At 31.1% G+C, this 24,467-nt stretch overlaps 2 protein-coding genes across 2 annotated transcripts in view; one reads left to right on the plus strand and one right to left on the minus strand.

Moving 5' to 3' along the window:
* LOC126736321 (bumetanide-sensitive sodium-(potassium)-chloride cotransporter) overlaps nucleotides 1–24,467 on the plus strand; it is a 76,252-nt gene that overhangs the window by 861 nt on the left and 50,924 nt on the right. The gene's annotated exons all lie outside the window — the stretch shown is intronic.
* On the minus strand, nucleotides 14,400–17,734 carry LOC126736332 (prisilkin-39). The gene is made up of 2 exons (XM_050440642.1): nucleotides 17,571–17,734; nucleotides 14,400–15,110 (listed from the first exon to the last, which is right to left on the minus strand). Exons 1-2 carry the CDS (start codon nucleotides 17,586–17,588, stop codon nucleotides 14,604–14,606), a joined length of 525 nt encoding a protein of 174 aa, XP_050296599.1. The 5' UTR covers nucleotides 17,589–17,734; the 3' UTR covers nucleotides 14,400–14,603.

Here is a 24,467-nt window from a genome sequence, read left to right on the forward strand (position 1 = left end):
TTAATATATAAAAAATTAATATATAAACGATAGTCATATGGAATTATATAATTATTAGCCTTACTTTTAGGTGGAATCAAGACATAGTGCTCAATTAAAGCGAAATACGATTGGATCGGTTTGGATTTCTTTATTTCCCTCTACTTTTTCAGTTTGTTTTTTCTAATCGTAAGAATCCTAAAAGATATGCCGAAATCAAATTTAAACATTATCTATTTATTTTTTTAATTTAAAATGCTAGTCTTAAGGCATGATTTATAAAAATTAAATAAAATTCAATGCGAGTTGCTGTTCCAATAATCAAGACTTTGAGATAATACACATCTTTTTCACCAATTTTTATGAAATATGAAATAATGAAATAAAGGGTGAGGTCTTATGTGGATTATTTAAAACGCGGAAGGCGATCCGACACGAATATCGAATGATATCAATAAAAATGGAAATATTGCATTACATTTATCGCCGGTGACTCCATCTTCTGGTTCTAGGGTTGAATCAGGGTTAATCATTATTATTTTTCTGTTTTTTAATAAAATGTAGATGTTCTTATTTATATTTTTATTTCATTCTCCAATTAACAAAAACTTAAATTCTTACTTAAGACTTTAATTGGCGCTCTTGAAAAAAATATTTCAGAAAAACCCAAACACACGGCTGCTAAGGCTTTTTGCGACCTTAAAAAATATATAAAAAAAAATTTTCAACCCCTCTGAAAGGGTGAAGCCTAATCCCCTACTTATTTTTTTTACATTTAAGCTTAGAACATTGAAAGGCTAGAAGTAGCATGCCGTGGAACTATGGGCGGGTTTGTTTGCTTGCAACATCTCTGATGCAGTGATGCCAAATGTTCATAGAGAAATGGCAAAAATCACTTTATAATATCATACAAATTTTCCAAGTTGTTTCCAAAGGCTCAAAACAATACTACTGCTCCCCTTGAATAAAATATCAAGCATTCTTTTAGAATAAATTTGATAAGATACTCTATATCGAAGTCAATATACGTTAAATAAATGAAAGTAAAGTACGAAGCAACGAGAAAACGGTAATGGCATCGCAACACCGCTCGATCGCATTGTTGATGCCACCGATAAAAGCACTCTCTACCAGTGACGTCGTCAACAAATATTTACCTGATAAATTTTTATTAATTTTTATAGAGTTTGAGTATAAGTAATATTACCATTTACGAGCTATTTATGTGTTTTTTTAACGGACTTCGTTAGAGGAAGGTCCTAATAAAAGGCAGCATTTTTGTCAAAGCATTTTTATGGAAATTAAATATTTTAATAATATAATATTATAGATTTCTTAATAAATCATGTTTTAAGACACACATTTTTAACATTTTGGAAAATTTTATTGTTATTGTTATATTGGACAAAACTCAGTTTTACATCACTTACTTTATATCACATAATATATACTTCTATGGTGCTGACTTTTTTAAAGGGACAGTATTGCTTCAGCGGAAAGAGTTAAAACTACAAGAATTTTCAAGTTGTGAAGGAGTTGCAGATTTTTTATACGTTATAAGATTTTTATTATGAGTATTTAGCCTGTACAATGGTTTTGAGACATTTAACAGTGACCTATATAATACCTAATACCAATTATTGTATCATATTAATTTATACTAAAAAACAAAGCTTACCTAAGAATAAAGACTATGTACATTAGATTAGATTAGATAGTTTATTAGTAGTAATATACAAACAAGTACTTTTACAAGTCAAATAAAATATGTAGTATGTTGGGCTTTTTCGAAAATCATGTTATTATTTCTTAAGTATTTTAATAATGACTTGAGAAATCTAATTCAATTTCTTTGGCGCAAATTTGTTTGTTGCAATCTTTGAATTTTAATTTCTTGTTCTTTATTTTTTTTCCATAATATGGTGACAAGTAATCTAGCTTTTGAAACGGTGGAATCATCAGTGCTTAGGTCCTCAGGATATCATTTTGATTTTGCCCTAGAATAATATACATAAAAATATAGTAATACCAAAATTAAAAAGAAAAAATTAAAAAAATGTATTATGACAATCCAGTTGATCAATAAAATGTATGTTAATATAAAGAATCTTTGTAATATCATACATTTGATTAATTGCATTTAATTAAACAAATATGACACAATAAAATACTGTATCACTTTTAAATAAGATATATAGAATAGGATGATACATGGCATAAAACTAGTAGTCTATTCTGAGTGTATTTTTACCTTTTCCTTGGCAGAGTCAGGGAATGTGTTGACCTAGACCCCACGGTAACTATTAATCTCAGATGCAGTTATTGTTGATGATGAATGATCAGATCTGTAATTATACAAAATTTGGTGTATCAAGAATATTAATCTATTTTAGTTATCCATACTTGTCTATATTAGCTTCACTGTTTGTACTATATACCATTTTGGAAGCTAAAGAAGTCTTTGCACTCTTCAGGAAAACTACCCCTGCAGCTTTGGAGGGTAAATCACTTGGTAAATTAACTGAATTATCGGCTGCTGTGGTTTTAACTAGTGCATCAGAAATCCTAGTAAAAAAATAGTTTTACACACATACCTAATTTAATAAGTGTTAAATAAAGCTTATATGAGTAACACTAATACTTTTTGTGATGATTTTTTTATACTAGAAAAATATATTAAAAAAAAAAATTAACTTTGAGGTAGGGCTGATTTTTTTAATAAAGTCTGGCTACTGATAATATTATCTTCCTTATATAAGAAATTACTTCTAAGGATGTGATCTGAACAAACAAATATGTTCTTTTTAATTGTGTTGATTTCCATTAATGAAATCCATTGTTCCCTTTGGGCATATATTAGGCAATCTATAATAAGTATTTGATATTTAATCAAAAAGCAAAAAAAATTACAGTAATTAATTAATATGTGGTGCCAATCACTATATGTATTATTGTAAGTTGCAATATGGTAAAACAAACAAAGAATTATCGACCAAATTTTAGGGAAAGACAAAATTAACTTTATACATAGATATCAATATCTAAATAAATTTCAAAATTCTTTAAAGGCAATAAAAAATTAGTAATTTCATCTATCTACCTAATGTCAATATTAAAAAAACATAACTATATATAGATAGGTACATTTAAAAATATAAATATTTTGGTATTTTACGCACACTTTCACATTCAAGTTTTTATTAGGTTTATATCTATAAGATCCCCTATTCTACGTTTATGATGATGGTTACCCCATGATGTGATGTTATGAAAGTATCGGTACTTACTTGTGAAAAGATCGGCTGGAATCACCTTTTTATCATGATGCGGCACAAACGACACAAGTTTTTGCCATCCTAGCAATTTGAAAAAACACTAAAATATGGCCTTTTTCCTTTTTAAACCAAAAATGAATGAAAATACACGAATCCCGAAAATAAACAAAGAGGCCGTTTGACAGATGACACTACGCGTATGGCTCAGGTGCTTAAGCTTCGGTGTTGTCGCTTCACATTTTTTAGAAGCAGTTTTAGGGATAAGAATGTTAATAATTTTGTTTTTTTTTTGCTTAAGGATATTATATTTATTCTTAAAATATGTTAATTGTAGTATTTATACTTTTTATTTTAAATTTTCCTATAAAATACAATACAAATAAGTTAAATTAACGTTATAATGGTTGTTAATATATAGCTAAATATTTTCTCCGTTGGAAATTCGTGTCGACTTGACAACAGAGAATCGGCAAATATGTTTGTAAACAAAACACCCCTCTTGCCCCTGTGCACATGTTGGACTCAAACAAAGTTGTTGTTTACTAATTCTAGCCTTTCAATGTTCTAAGCATTTAAGGCACCTTGTTGGAAGCTCTTTTAAAAGGGAAATTTGCAATCTAGTTTTCTTTTTGAAACAAATTAGCCCTTGCCTTTAAATTGAAAGAAACTGTCTAGATTTTTAACTACCGCAAAATTACCTGCATGCCACCATACATGATCATTTTTGAATACAATAATTCAAATTTTTGTTTAATTAAACCGTATCAAAACCGTAACATCTTTTTAGAAATAACCCTACACTCTCATTGAGAGAATTTTAAAACTAAAGTTTCTCACAGTTTTGTAGTACTATTGATATAGCTGGCAAAAAAAGGATTTTTCAGCAACACATTGTCAACGCAATCTCATATCTGGTGAATATAAACTTCTGAATGGATCATTGACATTTCGGACCCACATTGATTGATATCAGTCGTTATATGTGTACCAGTCGGCAAGTAACTAGGTATAAATGTATCAGTTTTCATTGACGAAGTGATTGTTCAGACAAATATTATGAGTTTTAGCCGAGACACTTAAATAAACTTTAGATTTTTTATGTGAAGTCGGAAATTATTGAATATACCAATTGTTGCATTGTTGAATATACCAATTAGCAATATACTAGTACCAGTATGTAGCAATTCGGGCAGAGGAATTGTAAGAACTTTGTGAATGATGGTTGATTTACAGTTAGGTTGTGCCCAATATTTCTTCTTTTTACATATTATACACTGGCGCGGCAAATTTCTTTCTCGGATGCAACGATAAGCATGCATTCAAGACAAAGCATTAAATTAAAGAGAGAAATTGTCGTTCATGCTTGCTGCTGAGAGAGAAAACGCGATACACGGCATCTCGGCCATTTCTACGTTCAATTTTTGGTCGGACTGTAGTTAGTTGAACCAAAGTAGTAAAAACGCTATCGTTCTCTTCTTTGATTTAATTCGTCATTTTAAGTTAATTGTATTGATTTCTGCATTCAAGATCTTCGTTGGCCGTGCCGGTATATATTATATTATATTAGCCGGGATTTCTTAGAACTATTGAAAAAGCTGTTTACTAATTTTGAATATTCGTCTAGAGCAGCTAAGAAACGAAATAAGATAAAATGTATTTTTTTCTATAACTGCTGTATAAACCGTTAAAAAACGCATCCCAACGTAAATCTAAAAGTGACGTTTTTCGCACGCCGTGCAATCATTGCGCACGCTTCCTCAAGGGTGAAATTCCTGGTAATAATTGCTATCTAAGATTGTCGCCGCGTAAACCAGAGACAAGTGACAACAACAGTGCGAATATTGTCTCTGGCGTGGCGTAACGTATTTATTAGTGTTATATTGTTTGAAAAGTAATTTAACTTAAATATCATCTTAATTTTTACCCTAATCTACGGGTAATGGAGCACACAATTGAATCCGCCGATGCTTGCGAATTGATGCAGAAAGCCGCATTACAAATTTATGGTCTGGAGGGATAACAAAAATGTTAAATCTTTTTCTAAAAATGCGGCGCTAGACTATTTTTATCAAATATAAGTCGTCCACTCTCTGGTCCTAATACTCAATGTTGAAAAGTACGCTGAAGATAAAAGATGTCGTCGATTTGGGTAATTATATGAAATTGGTTACTTTCCTAAAAGAAAATCAGAAAACTATGTTCCAAAGACTTCCACTGAAAAGTATTTTCATCGGTTCCTATCTACTGCTCTAGAAATATTTGCTTATTAAGATACTTTACTCAGATAATAATGTTAATAAACTAGAAACTAATATAGTATATCTTAACTTCTTAAGCTGCCATGGAAATTGGATTAACAGGAGCTTGTAGGTGGGACGAGCTCGGCAGATTAGCAACTGGGAATATCAAAGATATTCGTTCTGCAATACTGGTGAAAATGAAACACACAAAAACAAAAGTACCCACATCCTTTATCATTATAGGTACTTTTTATTTTAAACTAAACTAACTAAAAGGTTTTTTCTGAATTATTGCAATGGCAAATGCACAAAACAAGTCATTGGTATCAAAAAAATAAATATGGCAGGAAAAGTCTCCGTGTTTGAATCTTCCGAATCCAGATTCCTATAGTTGATTTTAATAACCGTTCCCAATATGAGTATTGCCATTAATTATAACCTTAACTACCTAATTCAATTTTATTGTTGTTTGAAAAATGTAGAAAATAAAAAACTTGTTTACCTGTTGTTGTCATTTAATGATATTGTTGAAAATTTAAATGAATTTACAAAGAATGTTGGTTATTTTCTAATGTACAGTCGTAGAAAAAGTATAGTGTGCAACAACTTCAAATCGGCTCTGTGCACACTTGTGTGACTCTCGCCTACCGCTTGTGGCAATAAACTGTCACACCCGTGTGCAAAGAGCCATTTTGAAAACTTATTACATAATATACTATTCCATGGTTTTATTTCAAAATTAAAATTGATTTCTTTTTGACGATATGTGTCAAAACATTACAAGTGGAATATTATTGCTTTTATAATACCATTTCTATCAAAATAATAATATGTAAAAACATACCGGATATCGCATTTCAATTTAAAAAAATTAGGGCGATTTCTCAATAAATCAGTAGTAACAGAGAAGAACTGATTACATACATACAACATTTACATTACATAATTTCACTTCTTTTTTTTGAAAGAAAGAACAGTGTAGTGATTAATGGATAGGTACAGACTTCCCTGTTCTTCTGAGTGTGCCGCTGAGGCAGATAACCAGGAACATCAAAACTCTATACACATGCAAAAAGTCAATGACTTAGAAACTGTACTGCCGGGAAAGGGGCTTTCAGTAGCAACTACAACGGCTACAGAACAAGATTACAATGTTGATCTACAGAAAAATAAACAATAGAGTCAGCAAATGAAACACCTTGATGGTTTAAACCTTAAAAATTAAAAAGCTACTTGAAGAAAATGAAAAGTGCTTGGAAACCATTGCAAATCTTTGCAATGGTTTCGCAATTGACTCGCACAGGGTAAACTCTCTTAATCACTGAATACTGGCTTTGCTGATGTCGTTAAGAACACACATAATCAGATTCACAAACTATCAAATGACATTACATTTTTTAAAGAATACTGTAATGGTTCGTTGTATACACTTGCTACAGCTCTTCACGTCGTCAGTCCGACACCATCAAGTTGTCCCCGCTCAAAATGCCCCTGTTATTAACAGGCTGTTAACAACATCAGCTCTAATCATAGTCAGCAAAACCCTGACGTATTCAGATCTCTGCGTGCCTCCAGCAGCAATACCCGCCTTTTTGTTAACTCTGTCGGGAAACAATCGGCTGTTAGACCTTATCTTATTTAATGTGGGTCAATGTGATGTTGTGAGATCCATTGATTTGATCAGCAAAGAAGTCCCACATCACCCACCCCTCTATATTTGTGTTTGCTTAGGAAAAGACTTCTTGCATGGACTTAAAAATATTGAATCCCTGAAATCACCTATTTTCATCCTCAAAAGAGCAAATTATCATAGTCTATATAGTGACTTAATGTATATTGATTGGCCTCCCCTTTATAGTTTTACACATATAGACCCCACTTGTATGATGATTTTGATATTTTGATGCATTCTATAAATGTCTTTTTACAATATTAAATAAATGGGTTCCCAAGTATACTCCAAAGCGTAAAAATATTTAGCCTCCTTGGTGTAGTATTGAAATAATAATAAATATATATCTGAAAAATAAACTACATTGTAGATATAAAAGATCAAAGGATAATACGTCATAACACGAGTTTTCTAAATTAAGAACTGAATAAAAAAAATTATATAGCAGCACACAAGGAATATACTACTCAAACTGAAGAGCAATAAACGATAATCCGAACGAATTTTGGACTTATATAAACTCTAAACGCTCACTTTGATTCGTATCCCTGATATGATGATTTATAATAACCCTCAGATTTACTCCGCTACTGAATGTGTAAATGGCTTTGCAGATTTTTTTCAGTAATCTTTTAACACAAGAAGTAACCCTGACACAAACAGTCTTACTGATAAGTCAAGAATAATTTATCCTATTATTGATATCCAATCTTTTTCAGAAGATGAAGTTTTTCGTATTTATTTTAAATCCATGAAAATAATAGGATAGCAGGTAAGATATCTGGACAAGTGGTCCAGATATCTATTTTTTTTTAAGAGATTGCGCTGCTGTTCTTGCCAAGCCACTTGCTTCTCTTTTCAATCTTTGTTTGTTAACTCAATCTATTCCTAAGATCTGAAAGCAGTCAAGAATAAGTCCTATTTGCAAAAAATCTGAAAGGATGGATGTCACCAATTATAGACCGATAACAATTATTAACAACTTCGCTAAATGCTTGGAAATTCTTGTTCATAATACGCTACTCCATAAGCTTATATTCCACGTATTTTGTAGTTAAACGAAAATATTATTTTACAATCACAATGTATAGACTTCAGCCTTATTCGTAGAGTTCTAAACACATTTTTTTTGCCTGTATATCCTCAGAAAAAAATATAGACATTTTAATGTTAAGAATTTCTTATCGGCGCATATTAAATTTTCGCTTGTTTTCATCAGTCTTAGAAATCGCTAGGGCGGTAACGTTAATTGAGGAAAGTTATTCTAGAAGAAGAGTCGCAAAAATGTTCAATGCGAGTCGGGCCGCTATAAATGAATTCATTAATTTATTATCAGAAAAAGACCCTATACTCAACGTCAAAGGGCCACATCACCTCGAGAAGACCGTTTATTAAGTCTGTGGGCGATTAGGAAACGAACCACTACTGCACGAGCGCTTAAAAATCAGCAGAGCATCGAAGAGCTCGAAGAATGTTTGCCGGAGCACATCGTCATTGGACAATACCACATGGAGTAATGGCTTGTTTACGGATGAGTCTAGATTCTGCTTACATCACAACGATGGACGAGTTCGGGTATGGCGACGAACAGGTGAGTAGTATTTGGACTTAGCTGTGCAAGAAATCTGTTCGGTTTATGTATCTTATCGGTTATGTTTTCTTGTATATGTTTCAATGGCTAAGTCTTAGTGGTAATTGCAAACGGTTTCTTAACCGTTACGTTATTTAGAATAAGTTTTAACACCACACATGATTCCTTTTGCGGATAATATGGGAGTAGATTTCATTTTACAACACGATAGATTATTGGATAGGCAGCGTATGCAAATCATACACCAACTTGAAGAACTTCTTATTCAAGAATGGGACCAATCCCCCTAGGAGTTAATCAAAAACTTGATTGAGAGTATGCTCAGTTATTGTGCTGAAGTTGTCAGGGCCACAAGAACGCATACTCACTACTAGGAATATTTTTAAGATACTGCCTTATTAAACGATGGAAAAAATAAAACCATTATTTATTGACTTATTGAAATTTGATTTTTTTATTCCTAAATAACATATCTGACAGGTTTAAGATTTACAATTTTAATAAGAGTCTTTCACAAATAAGGCAGAAAACAATAAATAATGCAAAAAAAAACTATTACACAAAAAATTATTTACATTTTTTTCAAGTGGCTTTTTCGTTTTGAGTAGTTTAGAATGATTTATCAAGTAAAAAATAAGATTTCCTTGCATCAACAAGGCTCTTTCAAAGGATGTTCAACAACACCGAATCTCGTAATGATCGCGGAAACTTGAGACTCCTCTTCCCATCTAGACGTAATACAGAGTGCTTCAGAACTATGGGATCAAACTTCTGGGGGTTGTTCAGTGCAATAGAAGAATCCATTTGAGTATGGAACCCATGTCCGGAAATGCGTCACTACGCCACTACGGCCCCAAGACGCGTTAAAATTTATAAAAAACATTAATTACCTAAATGGGATCTGCTGCATTTATTTTTACCTTTTGTACGTGATACCATAACAACAATTGTTTAAAATCAACGCTTATCAATGTCAATTCTCAATGTCATGTTTAAAAATTTTATAGCTTACAATTTTTAAACATTTATTGCTAATGGAAAACTTTACCAATCAAGAATTAGCGGATATGCATTTGGCATACGGAGCAACGAACTGCAATGCACGAGCAGCATCGCGGTTGTATCATGAACGTTATCCTGAACGACAGCATCCTGGATACAAAAAGCTTTTTGCGGTTCATCGGCGGCTCGCTGAGATAGGCATGTTTAAGACCAAGATGCATGATACTGGTGTTGCTCGAACCGTAAGAACGGTCGAATTTGAAGAAGAGATGCTTCAGCGAGTTGCCGATGAACCATCAAATAGCACACGTGACGTCGCTAAGAATATGAATACGAGTAACGCTTCTGTCTGGCGGGTACTACACGAGCAACAACTTCATCCTTACCACTTCCAGAAAGTTCAAGGTATGACTGCAGCCGATTATCATCCTATAGTTCAATTTTGTCGATGGCTTCTGGATCACATCATTACACAACCAAATTTTTTACGATATGTTTTGTGGACCGATGAAGCCGCTTTCACAAGAGACGGTATTTGTAATAGTAGAAATAGCCATGTTTGGGACGAAGAAAATCCTTATGCAATTTTTCCAAGACATCAGAATCGTTGGTCTGTCAACGTATGGGCAGGCATTGTTGATGATTATTTAATTGGGCCATACCTTCTACCGGAACGGTTAACAGGACCTATTTGTCTACGTTTCTTGGAGGAAGTTCTCCCAGAACTCCTTGAAAATATTCCACTAAACGTTAGACAGGAAATGTGGTTTCAGCATCATGGAGCGCCGGCTCACTTTGCTGTACAAGTGCGCGAGTATTTGGCTCAGCGGTTTGGGCACCGTTGGATTGCCAGAGGTGGAACAGTTTCTTGGCCTCCTAGGTCACCCGATTTAACGTCGCTCGATTTTTTCTTGTGGGGACATGTAAAATCTTTAGTCTACGAAACTCCAGTAGAATCAGAGCTAGACTTAATTGGACGAATAACAGCAGCATTTGAAATCATTTAAAACGAGGATCAAATTTTTAGTGTAGTCCGCCGAAATCACGTGCGGCGTTTAAATCGGTGTATTGAGGTTGGAGGAAGACATTTTGAACAATTGTTGTGATGGTATCATATACAAAAGGTAAAAATAAATGCATCAGATCCTATTTAGGTAATTAATATTTTTTCTAAATTTAAACGCGTCTTAGGGCCGTAGTGGCGTAGTGACACATTTCCGGACATGGGTTCCTATACTCAAATGGATTCTACTGTTGCACTGAACAACCCCTAGAAGTTTGATCCCATAGTTCTGAAACACCCTGTATATACTAACCTTTCTAGAGTTTTTTATAAATTGAATCATGACATTTTGTTGGCTAAACTCGAGTCTTTCTCCTTAAGCTTTTGGAATCCTGTCTTTGAGGACGATCTCAGTTTGTATGTGTAAATGACGTTTTGTCATGCGATCATTTACGTCCGGCATTCCTCAGGGATCGGTCCTGGGTCCTCTATTGTTCGACATATTTATTGATGTGTGGGAAGCTTAATTCAATGGTATTATTGTATGCCGATGACCTCAAGCTTCTCCTCCGTATTGACTCTTCTGACGACTGTCTCACCCTTCAAGAAGATCTAGATACTCTAATGCACCACGTGCAATACAAACAATCTGAAAATAAATATCGACAAATGCCAAGTACTTTATTTCTTATCAAAAACTAATCCAATTCTCTTTAACTACTCTGTCAGTTACACAGTGGTAACTAGATCCGACTCTTTCCGTGACTTGGGCATAATCTTTGATTCCAACTTAACATTCACTAAGCACTACGAAACAATAATTGCTGAAACAACTAAAACCTAGTCGCGAGTTTCAAAAAATAGAGATACTTAAAACATTATTTTTTTTATTTGTTAGATCAAAAATAGAGTATGCCTCGGTTGTCCGGTCCCCGGAATATAATACACACATTCAACAACTTGAAGGAGTCCAAAGAAGATTTCTAAAGCTCTTGTATTTCAAAACTCATGTTGTTTACCCACCCCAGGGATATCCAGAAGATGATTCCTCTCGTTATAATCACATCTTTGCTTCACCAAGAGCAAGAACAAATCAGTTATATTCCTCGCCAATTGATGTAATGTGCCGAACATATAATACCAATAATAAAGATGCATTTTACATCTTTAACACCTCAATCCTGAAAATGAAAAAAACATTTTAGTGCAATCTTGCCTGTTCCTGCAAACAATTAGCAGTTGTATTCTTATTTTCTCCTTCTCTTTCCTCTTCCTTGTGACAGTTTATTTTTCTTTTTTTTGGATTGTGACGTGATATGTCATGTATTATGTAAGTCTAATTCTTTTGTTTTATTTTTAGTGTTTGATTTTTAATGTTTCTTCTTGTGATGTTTAACTTTCATCATTGTAAGTAGGTAATTTTAATTTAATTTTAAGTCTACTTTTTTTATTGTTTTTGGTTTGTTTGTTTGATTTTACATTTTTATAGTATGTTTGTTTTTTCCTACTTTTTAATTTTTACCTGTAAGGCTTGTAATTAGTAAATAAATAAATAAAAAGGTAAATAAATAGTAACGAAAAGCAAGTTGCTAAAGACTACAGTAAAATGAATTCTAATGATACTAAAACATCGGATAAAAACAAAATGAAAAGTGCCCAACTGCAAAACTGAAAAATTAATAAGAAAAAATAATTTTAAGTTCATGCAATAGAAGTCAGTGAGTTCAAATTGGAAGTGGCCAGTGAAGGAAGATGTGAAACCGATCATTAAAGAGCCAAAGATTTTAAAGCTAAGGAATTGCCTTGTTCCTGGAGTAGAAGAGTTAGAAGAGTAGCTATGTACTTACTATCGTTTTTTAATGCCGACATTTTTGGCCAATCGATATGCTAAACTAATAAATAGAAAGGCACGAATGTGATTTTTTTATTTATTTTTTAAAACACCGTACTGTTCAATTTACTTAGACGTTTTGTTTAAAGAGCTAAATTTTGCACACATGAAGTTTTGTATTGTTATGTTTTGATGGTTGTAGAGAGTTTAAATCTTGATTTTTCCATTAACCGCCCGTACATTATTGTACTTACCTTACTACAAGTTGCTATTATCTTGCAAATGGTGATTCATTCTATTAAACCTCATACGTTTTTAAACTATTATTAAAAAGATTACAAATAGGGGAAGTCTTTATCTCCAAGAAAAATGCATGTAGGACACTTAGGTAAATGTATTATGCATTTTGGCTGTGTAAACAGCCATCATCAGATACAGAACATTACAAAAAACATATTTTGGATTTTTTGGTTTATTTGGTGAACGTATATGTTTTTTGTAATGTTCTGTATCTGATGATGGCTGTTTACACAGCCGAAATGCATAATACATTTACCTAAGTGTCCTACATGCATTTTTCTTGGAGATAAAGACTTCCCCTATTTGTAATCTTTATATACGCATTCTCCTACAAAATATGGACTTCTATTCAACTATTATTAAAAATATATAACTTTTTTAAAGGATCAGCAGCAAAATTATTCATATAATTTACTAACAGCGAAAATTAAGAGACATATCAATGTTCGAAATAGAGGGCAAATGTATTTTATTTTATCACATTTCCAAACCATGCTGCTACTTGCATATAAAAATAAATGAGTGCCCAAAGAATATCGTAACAACCAAAAAAAAAAAAGAAATTGCGACACAAATTGCTTATTTTTTTATTCCCCGTATTTATTTATCAAAAGCTATTCAATACAACACCAGACTGCAATTAATATGTAATATTGATGTAAAAGATATCGAGACTTTAATCAAGATTATATTAACATTACCAATTAAGTGAACAGAAGGCATACAATCATTACAAAATTATAACAGTCGCCTCCAGTTTCAAAAAAGTTAATAATACCATGGCCAGAATTACGCCATCAGCAAATTGGCCCAGATGATCTTATATTACATGTGGTGAATATACGCATTAAAATAACAGCGTCCATATACAGTCGAATTTAATTGCGTCGATCCCATTAAAAAAAAAAACGACCCCGGTTGTGAAAGTGGTCCGACATCCCAATAAATTCTGTGTGGTCAGATATAATGTCCGGAAGCATCTTCTTAAGTTGAGATCGCGTTGACCCACATCGCACTATCCTTTCTCTTCTCGAGATGTTCGTGTTGACCGATAAAATAGAAATCCTCTTATTTTTACTAAAATTGACTATGTAAATAGTGTAAATACTCAATAGTTGTTTAGATGACACTTAACATTGTCAATCAACTATAGAAATGCAATATTCTTAAAGTAATCTGGGAAAGATATGAAAATGGGAGTTCCTTTTCCAGATTGCTCTTTTATAGTGCATTTATTATATAAACATTTTATTTAGTTTGTTACTAATTTCAGGTTAAGGAACTAAAGATAAACAGAGTTATTTTAAAAGGTTTTCGATAAGAATATGGTATTATGAATACATTTATATTAGTAGATGTAAGCCAACCATTTGACTACTAACAAATAGTGTAGTGAAATTTTTACGGTGAAAATCCTTTGTGTCAGACATAGATTTGGAATCTTTCAAAAAATATCATGATATTTTTAAAGGCGAGCAAAGGAAAGGCGAAAATCATACAAAAAGGTTTACGGTGACAAATGTATTTTTTTTAAAAAACATAAAAAACTTTATACAAAACAAAAAATTTGATGATGTTACGATCACTCGATGATGTTGTGGCTGACAGTCGTTGAGATGCATCATGACCCGTGCTTTTTGGTGGTAATTGTTGATATTATTTGCGAGTTAAGTACACTTAAATCAGTTCTTTCCCGCTCCGAGGGAAGGCCTAGTAAGGGGCTCCGTAGGAACCAGATGGCCTGGAGGGAACTCCGTAGCTACCGCTGGGTCCACTTGGATATCCAGAGAATCCAGCAGATTGAGACACTTGGTTGTACTGAGCTACCTGAATGGCCTGTTTGATTCCTTCAAGATCGATTCCTACAACCCTGGTGCTGTATCCGGGCACTCCGTATGATGAGGATGGCACACCATATTGTGAAGATGGAGCACCGTAGGAAGTGCTGATTCCACCATGACCACCGCCGAAGCTGGATGCAGAGTTTTGCTCTTCTTTGAGGAGGATCTGACGTACTTGTTCGAGGAGAGCGGGGTCTACGGAGGCACCTTCGGATGTCTGGTAGCCGGAAGATACCGCTGTATAACCGCCACCGCCTCCGGACAGGGAGTAGCCGCCTCCGAAACCACCACCTCCGCCACCGCCGCTTGGTCTGCTGTAGCTGTAACCTGACGGGGGCTCAGCGACGGCCAAAGTGGCCATGGCAAAGGCGAGTACCTAAAATTGTAAAAGAAACCATTATTATATGGTACAACCAATTTACTAAATTATAGGGGACGAGCGTAAAATGTAATTTTACCGTCAATTTAATTATTATCACCTATTGCGCCTTAGGTAATAATTAAAACTTGCGAATTTTTAATACTAGATGATTTTAATTAACTGATTTATGTGTGTCAAAGTTGGCATACGAAATCCTACATCCACTTAATCGCAAGATAAAGAATAATTTGAATAGGTAACATATTACATAGAGACATACATTGTTCATTATTTATTTGTGAATGCTAATGGCTCTTCATTTAAATAATGAGGTCACAAAGAATTGATTTTACTTGTCAGGAGAAATAATTATGAGAACTCTGTGTGGGTATATTCATCTGGGAGACTTTCTATTACGATTATAAAACTTTCTCAAGCGGGTATGACATCAACTAGGAAACAAAATCGTTTAGCAGGTGCTGGATTTTTTTTTGCATTTTTGTACTTACTCGTTTGATGTACCCGTTTGTTATGTAATAAGTTAGTATGCGATGGCATGCAGAAAATTTTATGGAATTAAATTATTTTAATAGTGAGATATTTATTTTGATATAAACTAGTATTTGTGCAATTTTTGTTCTTATGCATATTAAGTAAACACATCTTTTTTTGCGGCATATGAAAGGCATACCTTAATTTTAACAGTTAACGCAATAGTTTAATAAAAATTCTGATAAAATCTTTCTCCATATAACATAATTACAATTAATGCATAATCATAATTTTTAGAAAACTTTCTCTAAACTTATGCGACAATGGTTATTTAAAAAAAAATCAAATAACCACAAGCAAATAATATTAAAAATAGGGTAGCAAAATTCCATAATCATTAATTTCAAAATTAAAGTCTGCAAGCTATAATTTTCCTGTGCTTGCACTGTAAAAGATAACATAATAATACGAATTTTATGGTTTTATATATACATCATAAAGAAATAGGTAAGATGCATTGTAATTAGTTAGATTTAGACCACTTGATTCGTTATACAAGTTTCTTTACTAGTATATATTTATTTAAGGTGTAGAAACAGAAACATTCGACTTTATCCAAAGAAATTCTGGTAACTGAATTCACAATAATTCTTTCTACCGACGCCGACGTTAAGTGAATTTGGTTATAGTCAGTATTTCCAATTCCCTTGGATGTAAACTGTTGAAATGAAATATCTTAGAAATAGAACAAGACTAGGTTGGGAATTTTTAGTACCTTTATAATACAAAATTTCTAGATTTTTTTGAGAAAATCATAGTTTTTAAAAAAGAATGAAATATAATAAGAAATTACTCATTTATGCTAATTTTAAAATTCATCAGTACTGGATTTAAATAACTAGTTAAATTCTTAAGTATTTTCTAAGACATACCTCAAGATCCATAAAAAAATAAAAATGTTCTTGAGGTAATAAAAATTTAAATACTATAAAAAATGCTATTAAACGATAATTTTAAAATTAAAAAATAAAATTAAAGTCAAATCTGTAGTGTACCTTAAAGGCCAAAAAAAATGCTTAAAAGATAATACTTAGATAGTAGATATTTTTAACTTTTTAAGTAAAATGCATTTATCTATGGTTTATCTTGAGATTCAAAACAAAAGTCTTTATTTGAGTAATTTTTTAAAATAATTTTTTTGTACTACCGTGCGTAAAGTGCTCACTATACACATTTTTTCAGGGTGTGTAAAGTTTCACTTTTTACGCACTAGTGCATAAAAAGTAATTGGACGTTTATTTGACATTTAATTTGTAATTTTTCAACAAATATTTTGACGTTTTTTTTACCGTAAAGTCGTTTAAGTGCAGTACGTAATTTTATATTTGATTATTTTGAATGTTTTCTGCGGTAGTAGAAAAATTTGGTATGTTACATGTGTGTAAAATCCCCTTTCGTTATTCATGGGAATTATCAATTTCAAATGAAAATTGACAAATTTCCCATTTATAATAAAAAGGATCATTTCGGACAATTGTTACATAAATAACTATTTTTGAAATGATTCGTAAAAAAATATTTAAAATTAACCCTTAAATGCTATATGGGGATTTCTTAAATTATACTTTTTTGGAGTTAAGTCTTTAAGAAGTGAGTAATGTTCAATTCAGAAATAAATAATAAATTAAATAATTAAAAAAAAACAGTATAAAACTATTTGAAAAAGTTTCACGCACTCAGGGTACAGTACAGTAGTGACCAACAATATATACATTTTATAAATATATATAAATTTGATTACTACTATACTTATCCGCTAACATCCATTCTTAACCCCTTGATTTTTGTGGTATGTTATTTTAAAAATCATCCAAAATTGACCACGAAATAACAAACCGCAAAAACCGGAGGCTCCACAATGCACTACACTGCTTAATAAAAGCACTGAAAAAAATCCTTGTTAAGAAAAAAAGCGCCACTTACCACGCCAAAAGAGTTCATGATGCTTGAGTGATGTCAGGTCTTGTGGCGACTGTACCGATATTTGGCACTGACAAGGTTTTATACACAGAAAAAGCACCAAGGGGGTGGGAAGTGCTGCCCGTTGGAGCTTCTTCGGCAGATGCTTACCTGTACTTTCACGCATATATGCTAAAAACTATCGTCGGTCATCATCTCGCGTCATCGTTGACCGTTAGGCTTTTTTTTGTTATGGGATTCAGTCAAAAAAATGTGAGGTCATTCATTAGTGCTTGTAATATTAGAGTCCCTTGACTGTCCTTTGTGTATGGTTAGTTGTGCCCGCCGGTCTTTTATTGATGGTTATATTTTAATACGCATTAATGCTTGTGTTTGCTTGTTGTATGTTTTTATTGAAAATTATAAAATATTAAGATTGTTAATATTTTAAGATATTCAGATAGATAAAATCTATATAATGGAAACTAAAATGTTTTTGGGTAAACAATATAATTGATTGATGATTTTTTGAAACAATATAAATCCAGACAAATTTCTTATTCTTCAATAGTGAAACAGATTTACTGAAGAATAGAAATGTTACGCCTTAAAAATGAATGTTCATTTTTTTTTCGAAAAGTTGAAGGATATTAAGAAATATATTCTCCATGAAAAATTTAGGGAGAAAGGCGCCAATTACATATCTTCAAGAAAACATTCGTCTAAGCATGTTGAAATAGTATTTTTACTTATGAGGTAATTTAGCTGAAACAGACTTAAAAGATAATTTTTGTTAAGGCAATAAAAATTATTTTTAATTTTTTTCAATAATTCTTGATATGTTTTCCATTCAGTTTTTCACTTTTTGGGGTAATTTAAATCAGATTCTAATTCATCTAAGCCATCCATGTGTCAAAAATATATTTCAGTTTTTGAGAAAAACTAAAAGATGTTTTTTCAAAGTGGTTCCGAGATTTTCGTTTTCTGATTTTGATGCAAACAATGAACCTTTTTTTTTAGTTTATTAAAAAAGCAAAATAAAAATAAAAATCCTCTCTGACAACATCAAATGTTAATAAATATTCATATATGTTCTTTAAATAATAATCTTAATAGATGTCAACATGCCAGATGATGTATATATGATAGATGCCAATTTAATAATTTGAAAACAGAAAATATTCTCGTAGAATAAATATTCAATTGCCTGAACTGAAATTATTTGAATATCAGTATTTCTATTTTATTTTTGAGAGCCCACAAGAAAAATAATGTTGTTTATTCCCTGAAAGAAGAAAATGCAGTAGTTTTTATTTTTTAAAGAAAAAAGTAAGATATATTCGGACTTCTTGAATATTAGTAAGCTTGAACAGAACATTTGGGTGTTTCATTTAGGTTAAAAAAATTAATTCAATAAACGCAGTTGCATATATCAAAATAGGAACATCATTGGTTGGTTTTTAAATGTTTTGAAGTCATATTCATTTCTTATTTTTTATTTAATTCTTATTTTTTAGTACAGATCGACCCATAGCCTAATTCTTTTATAAATTCTTTACGAAGTAAGAACATTTCCAAATTCTAATTTTTTTTATAACAATTCGCTTTCTTGAATTCAAATTTGACTAATACTAAAAGATGCCAACCAATGAGAGTCCAGAAACTGCCTGAAAGAGATAATGAATTCTTTTTAAGTAAGTAGAGAAAATAGTAATTAAAATAAAAAATTACTTTAAGTATTTAGAAAATAAGTACTGAAGTGATTTAATTAAAAAAAAATTGAAAATGCTTTTATTTATTTTCTAGAATTAAAAATTTATATTTTGCTTATTACTCACTTATTTCGCACCTTTCGCACTTAAAATTTAGTTACTAGAAGAAAAAATGCTTGAAAAATTAAAAAAAAAAATGACTATCTCAAGATACAATTATATATTAATAAAAAAAATTAACAAAAGAAATTATGAAAAAATTAAAAGGTAAAAATTAGAAAAAAAGAACATTTAATCTGAGCGAATAAACCTAAAAACCACAAAAGATAATTCTTGTTTGTGATATTAGAATAAATAAAAATAGTTTAAAAAATACAACTATTTTAAGGTATCCAAACAATCCGTTAATTTTGTATTCTACTCAGCAACATGGCTTCATGCGTGATCGATCAACATCATTAAATTTCCTTTAATTTACTCAATATCTTAGTGATACCATTGATAATTTTGGTCAGGTGGATGTTTCAAAGGCTGCTCTTTCGGTTTTAACAAACCACTTGTTTTTAAATCTTAACTTAGATCAAGGCTCCAATTTGTATCCTATAGTGATTTTAAGTAGGGAATAGGATCACTACTGTTAAATTAAAACGATGGATGATTGCGCGTTTCTCCAAAAGCAAATTAATATTCTGCACAGTTGGCGTGACAATAATAAACTAGAACTAAACACCTCTAAATGTAAAGACTTATACTCGAAAACGCATACTATTATATTACAATTATTATAATTCTTATCTTAAATATTATAATTCTATCTTTATATAAAGTCTTGAATTATTGAGTCGTACTGAAAGGATATCTGAGTTACTGGTATTATCTTTGATTGTCAACTAAGTTTTGTATCAGTCCACCATTTTGTCTGCTAGTAGAGACTTAGGGTTCATAATAAGCAACTGTAAGCTATCTGATAGTATTGCATCCCTAAAGGTACTGTATTGTTTTTTAATTCATTCAAAGCAAAGTACTGTTTATCTTTCCTACCTATCAGGCTCACGTTGATGTACTGGAGAATGTTCAAAGGCGATTTTAATTTTTTTTATAAGTGTATAAAAAAAATAAAAATCGTAAATAAGAGTGTGGTGTCTTTCCAGAAAGAGTGTATAATAATGGTATTTTGCTATCACAATTTAGTATTCAATCACTAAAAATTGGAAGAATCCTCATCTCTCTAAATGTCTTGTATAAAATAGTTCATAATCTTGTTGATTCTCCGTACCTTTTATCAATGACAAATTTTCGAACACCTTGCGTACCGAATCGTACCAATTCACGATTACAGGAAAGTTCTTATTGCCAGGCAATTCGAACTAATATTATTAAAAAATCCATCCTCTTTATTTCATGACGTTGAACTTTAACTACATTTCTTCTTTATGTTATATAGACTTCTGCTCTCTTAGGGAAATGTCTGTTTTCTCCCAAAACTTCTTTTCTTCACTAATAATAAGTTTAATAATACGTTATATGTGTTAGTCTTAGGAGATAACATTATGGTATTTTTATATGGTTAATAGTTAATAGTATTATTATATTTTTATTATTAAGTTTAGTTTTCCTTTTCTCTGTAATTAGATTTTTTTTGGGCAAATAAATAAATAAAAATTTATATGCATAAAAGATTTAAAACTGCCAATTTATTAACTATACTATTAGCAATAAAATAAATAAGTTAATTTTGAAACAACAAAATCTAAAGTCAATTAGAATTAAATATTTTTATATCAGAAGCAGCTATAAAAAAAAGGAATAAAAATTTAGTCTTTACAAATTAAAAGACTCAATCAAAACCAACCAAATTTGTTTAAATGAAAGTACAACGGACGATTCTATAAACAACATATTTTTTTCTAAATAAATTTATTTATAATACCTTGATCGAATGACAAGGTTAGTTCGCATCTCATCTCCCAACAATCAATATTGTCTAAGATCAAGATTAGCAAACGAAATGAAGAAATCGAGAAACATCTTAGACGTATGCAAATGTGTTTTAAATGATAATTATCACATTCTTTTAGATATTGTTTGCTACGCATTAAATATATTAAAGTGCTAATAAGAATTTTTTTTTTAATAAATTTTAACCCGGATTTAAAATTCCTGCTATGACACCTCAAAGTCATATAACACTTTTAAATAAGATAAACAGTTTGAATTTCAATGTTATATTATCATATAAAATTTAAATATAGAAATATTTGATGCGAATGGTAGGCATATACTTTGCATACAAAATCATCATGCAATATTTTAGTCCCGGGTGTTTATTTAAAAGCATGAAAAACTCTTCTTAGTAAAATAAGCCATTTTATCGTATGTTTCACCTCATAAACTGTAGAATCTTAAAACAATGGAAATTAACATTAATAAGCTTAATGGCAAAATAACGGTACAGCGTAGACAACACTGCATTTCTGGTCAGTTAAAAAGTAAAAAAAAATAAGACGGGAAGATTGGTTGCGGAAAGTTCGCACGTTAAGTAACATCGGTTTCACTTGCTGTTAAGATTAAACCCATTAGGCACCGGTACAATGCAAGTTCGAAGAAAGTTTTTTATGGTCTTTATCATCTTTTTAACTAGGGCAACGGTTAATCCCATTACTGCAAGATGTTGCCCAGCCTACCTAAAAGTGGTGTGGGCAATTTTAAATTGATTTTTTTCTTTTTGATCATTAAATTAAAAAAATTATTGTTTAAAGCCAATCATTTCATAATAATGTACAAATTAAAGGAATAGTTATTATTTATCTTGATTTCTTTCAGGCATTTGACATAATCATAAATTAAGATACGGATACCTATTTTACTGAATTGGTTAACGGTTGCCGCCTAATTGAAGAATCCCGTACGTTTTTAGATGGTTACAAATGGCTTCATGTAATCGTAAATTAAATAAAATAAATATCAATCTTGCAAATGATGTAAAGAAAATCTAATGTTGTCGGTAGGAGACAAATCTCCAACTAAATAGGCACGCGCATATTTGGATGGTAAATAGCTTCTATGAAGAGGTTCTGGTACGGATGCATCGAGTGGGCAAAACAAATATATTTAAGTTTCACGATTGGTAAATATGTAATTGGTGGTCGAGCAACGGCTTATATTACTTTCGTCAAAGGATTTTTATTGTTTATAAATATTAGTCTTTTTCAGTTTTGTTGGTTTCAGAAAAACACAATACGTTTCTTTAAGTTTTATTAAGATAGTTTAAAGACTATAGAGTAATTCTATAACGTTATTATTTCAAGAAAAATACATTTCCTGTAAATATCTAAATGCTATTTAAGCTCATTTTTAATTTCAAATACCAATCATGATCTCCTTATTGCTATTCTTGATAAATACTTGAAAATGCCAGTTTCGATTTTTTTCATTCAAAACTCTAAAATAATTTTTTAGAATTTTGATAGCTATAAGAATTTAAAAAAAGTGTGGTAATTATTAGTTTATTGTTTATTCCATGATAGAACAAATTGTTCAGGAAATATACCACCAAAGTTTGAATGTTACAAACCTAATGTTTAGTTTTCTGATTTTATTCTCGTTTAGAAAGCTGATACTATTTTCAAGTCATTGGGCTAGATGAATAAAAAACCAAAAGTTTCTAAGAGTCCCAAATTTACAGCTCGGAAATGCATATTGTAATATGGCTTTAATTCATACCTAAGACCGAATTAAAATATATTTATTTTTTTACATTAATATGAGTTCGGGAGAATAGATGTGTGTTACATTTTCAACATTTTATACCATAGAAGGTATTAATTAGGTATGTACAATAAATTTGACAAGCAATTTTTTGAGTAATTTAAAGACAAAAAGTTGAAATAAACATGAGTTCGCAATTTTCCTGCCCAATGAGTTCTCTTTTTTCACGAGATACAGTTTGTTAAAGTCAAATAACAAAAAAAAATTTCTTGAATATCTCAAATATCCTTTATCCAATTTGGCGTATACTACTAGTAGTAGTAAGTAGTAGATAAAAATAGTAAGGTGTGGATTTAGTTTTAGTTTAAATAAGTTTTTAAGTCGATTGGCGTTCTTAGTGGTGGCTAAAGAACTATTTTTAAATAGAAAAATGTATGACACTGAGTTTTCATAGATTTGTTTACTTCTTTTTAGATCAACAAATCAAAAATAAACCTTTTTTGCTTTTTGATTTTTTTTTCGATTCTTGCTTAATTTTAGAAAAGAAAAATGCAGTTAATTGCATCTAGACCACACCAAAACTATGAGAAAAAGTTTCTGTTGAAATGCATTAGTTTACATATTTTACTTGTGTGTATTTATTGTTGTCGTTATAATTGTTATTAAAAAATTATTAATAAAAAACTTTCAGTTTTTTGTGTGGTAGTCTGGAGATCTGAAATTCAGTGCATTTAATTTTTTTGATTAATTTATCCAAAAAGAGTAAAAAAATCCACAAAAGTCAGTGGCGTGCAAGTTTCTAGTCAAAAACATTGGTTTACGTATTGCTCGGGACGCCACTGCACTCAAAAAAATTAATAAAACTAGTTTTTTATTTAATTTAACACCCTGTATTTCGTAAACGAATCCGGTGTGGACGGAGATGTTTATTTGGCCTTTTTGTCTTAAAATTACCCGAAGAATAGCCTATCAAATTTATTGTACATACATATTTAATTAACACCCTGTATAGTGACATTCTTTATACATATAACAAAAATGTTAGTAAACAAATGCTTACTGCATTGAAAGAGAGAAAATATGCATTACATTTGCAGGAACTTATAAATCACATATATAGGTCTTGATAGAATTTGGCAGAGAATGATGTAGGTTATATATATATATATAAATATATTATTATATATAAGAAAACTTCCATAAATAAATCGGATACATGTATTCTTTTTGTATGTATTTTTTTTATTATGTTTTTAGTTTCTGTATCAAAGGAGGCGTAAACAGGTGCACACTAATTTCTAAGAAACATTAATTTTTCAAATCCTCTGTAATTCTCATTTTTCAGATAACTTAAAATTTTATATTTATCCATCAATAAGAGTTTAATAGTTTAACACCTCTATAGTGGATACCAGAATTATATTTTGCTATTAAGAAGCAAAACTCAGTGACGACTATACAGATTGGCGAATGGATCATTACACATATAAAGTTCCTAAGC

This window comes from Anthonomus grandis, chromosome 5 (assembly GCF_022605725.1).
Source record: "Anthonomus grandis grandis chromosome 5, icAntGran1.3, whole genome shotgun sequence".
Taxonomy (NCBI): Eukaryota; Metazoa; Arthropoda; class Insecta; order Coleoptera; family Curculionidae; genus Anthonomus; species Anthonomus grandis.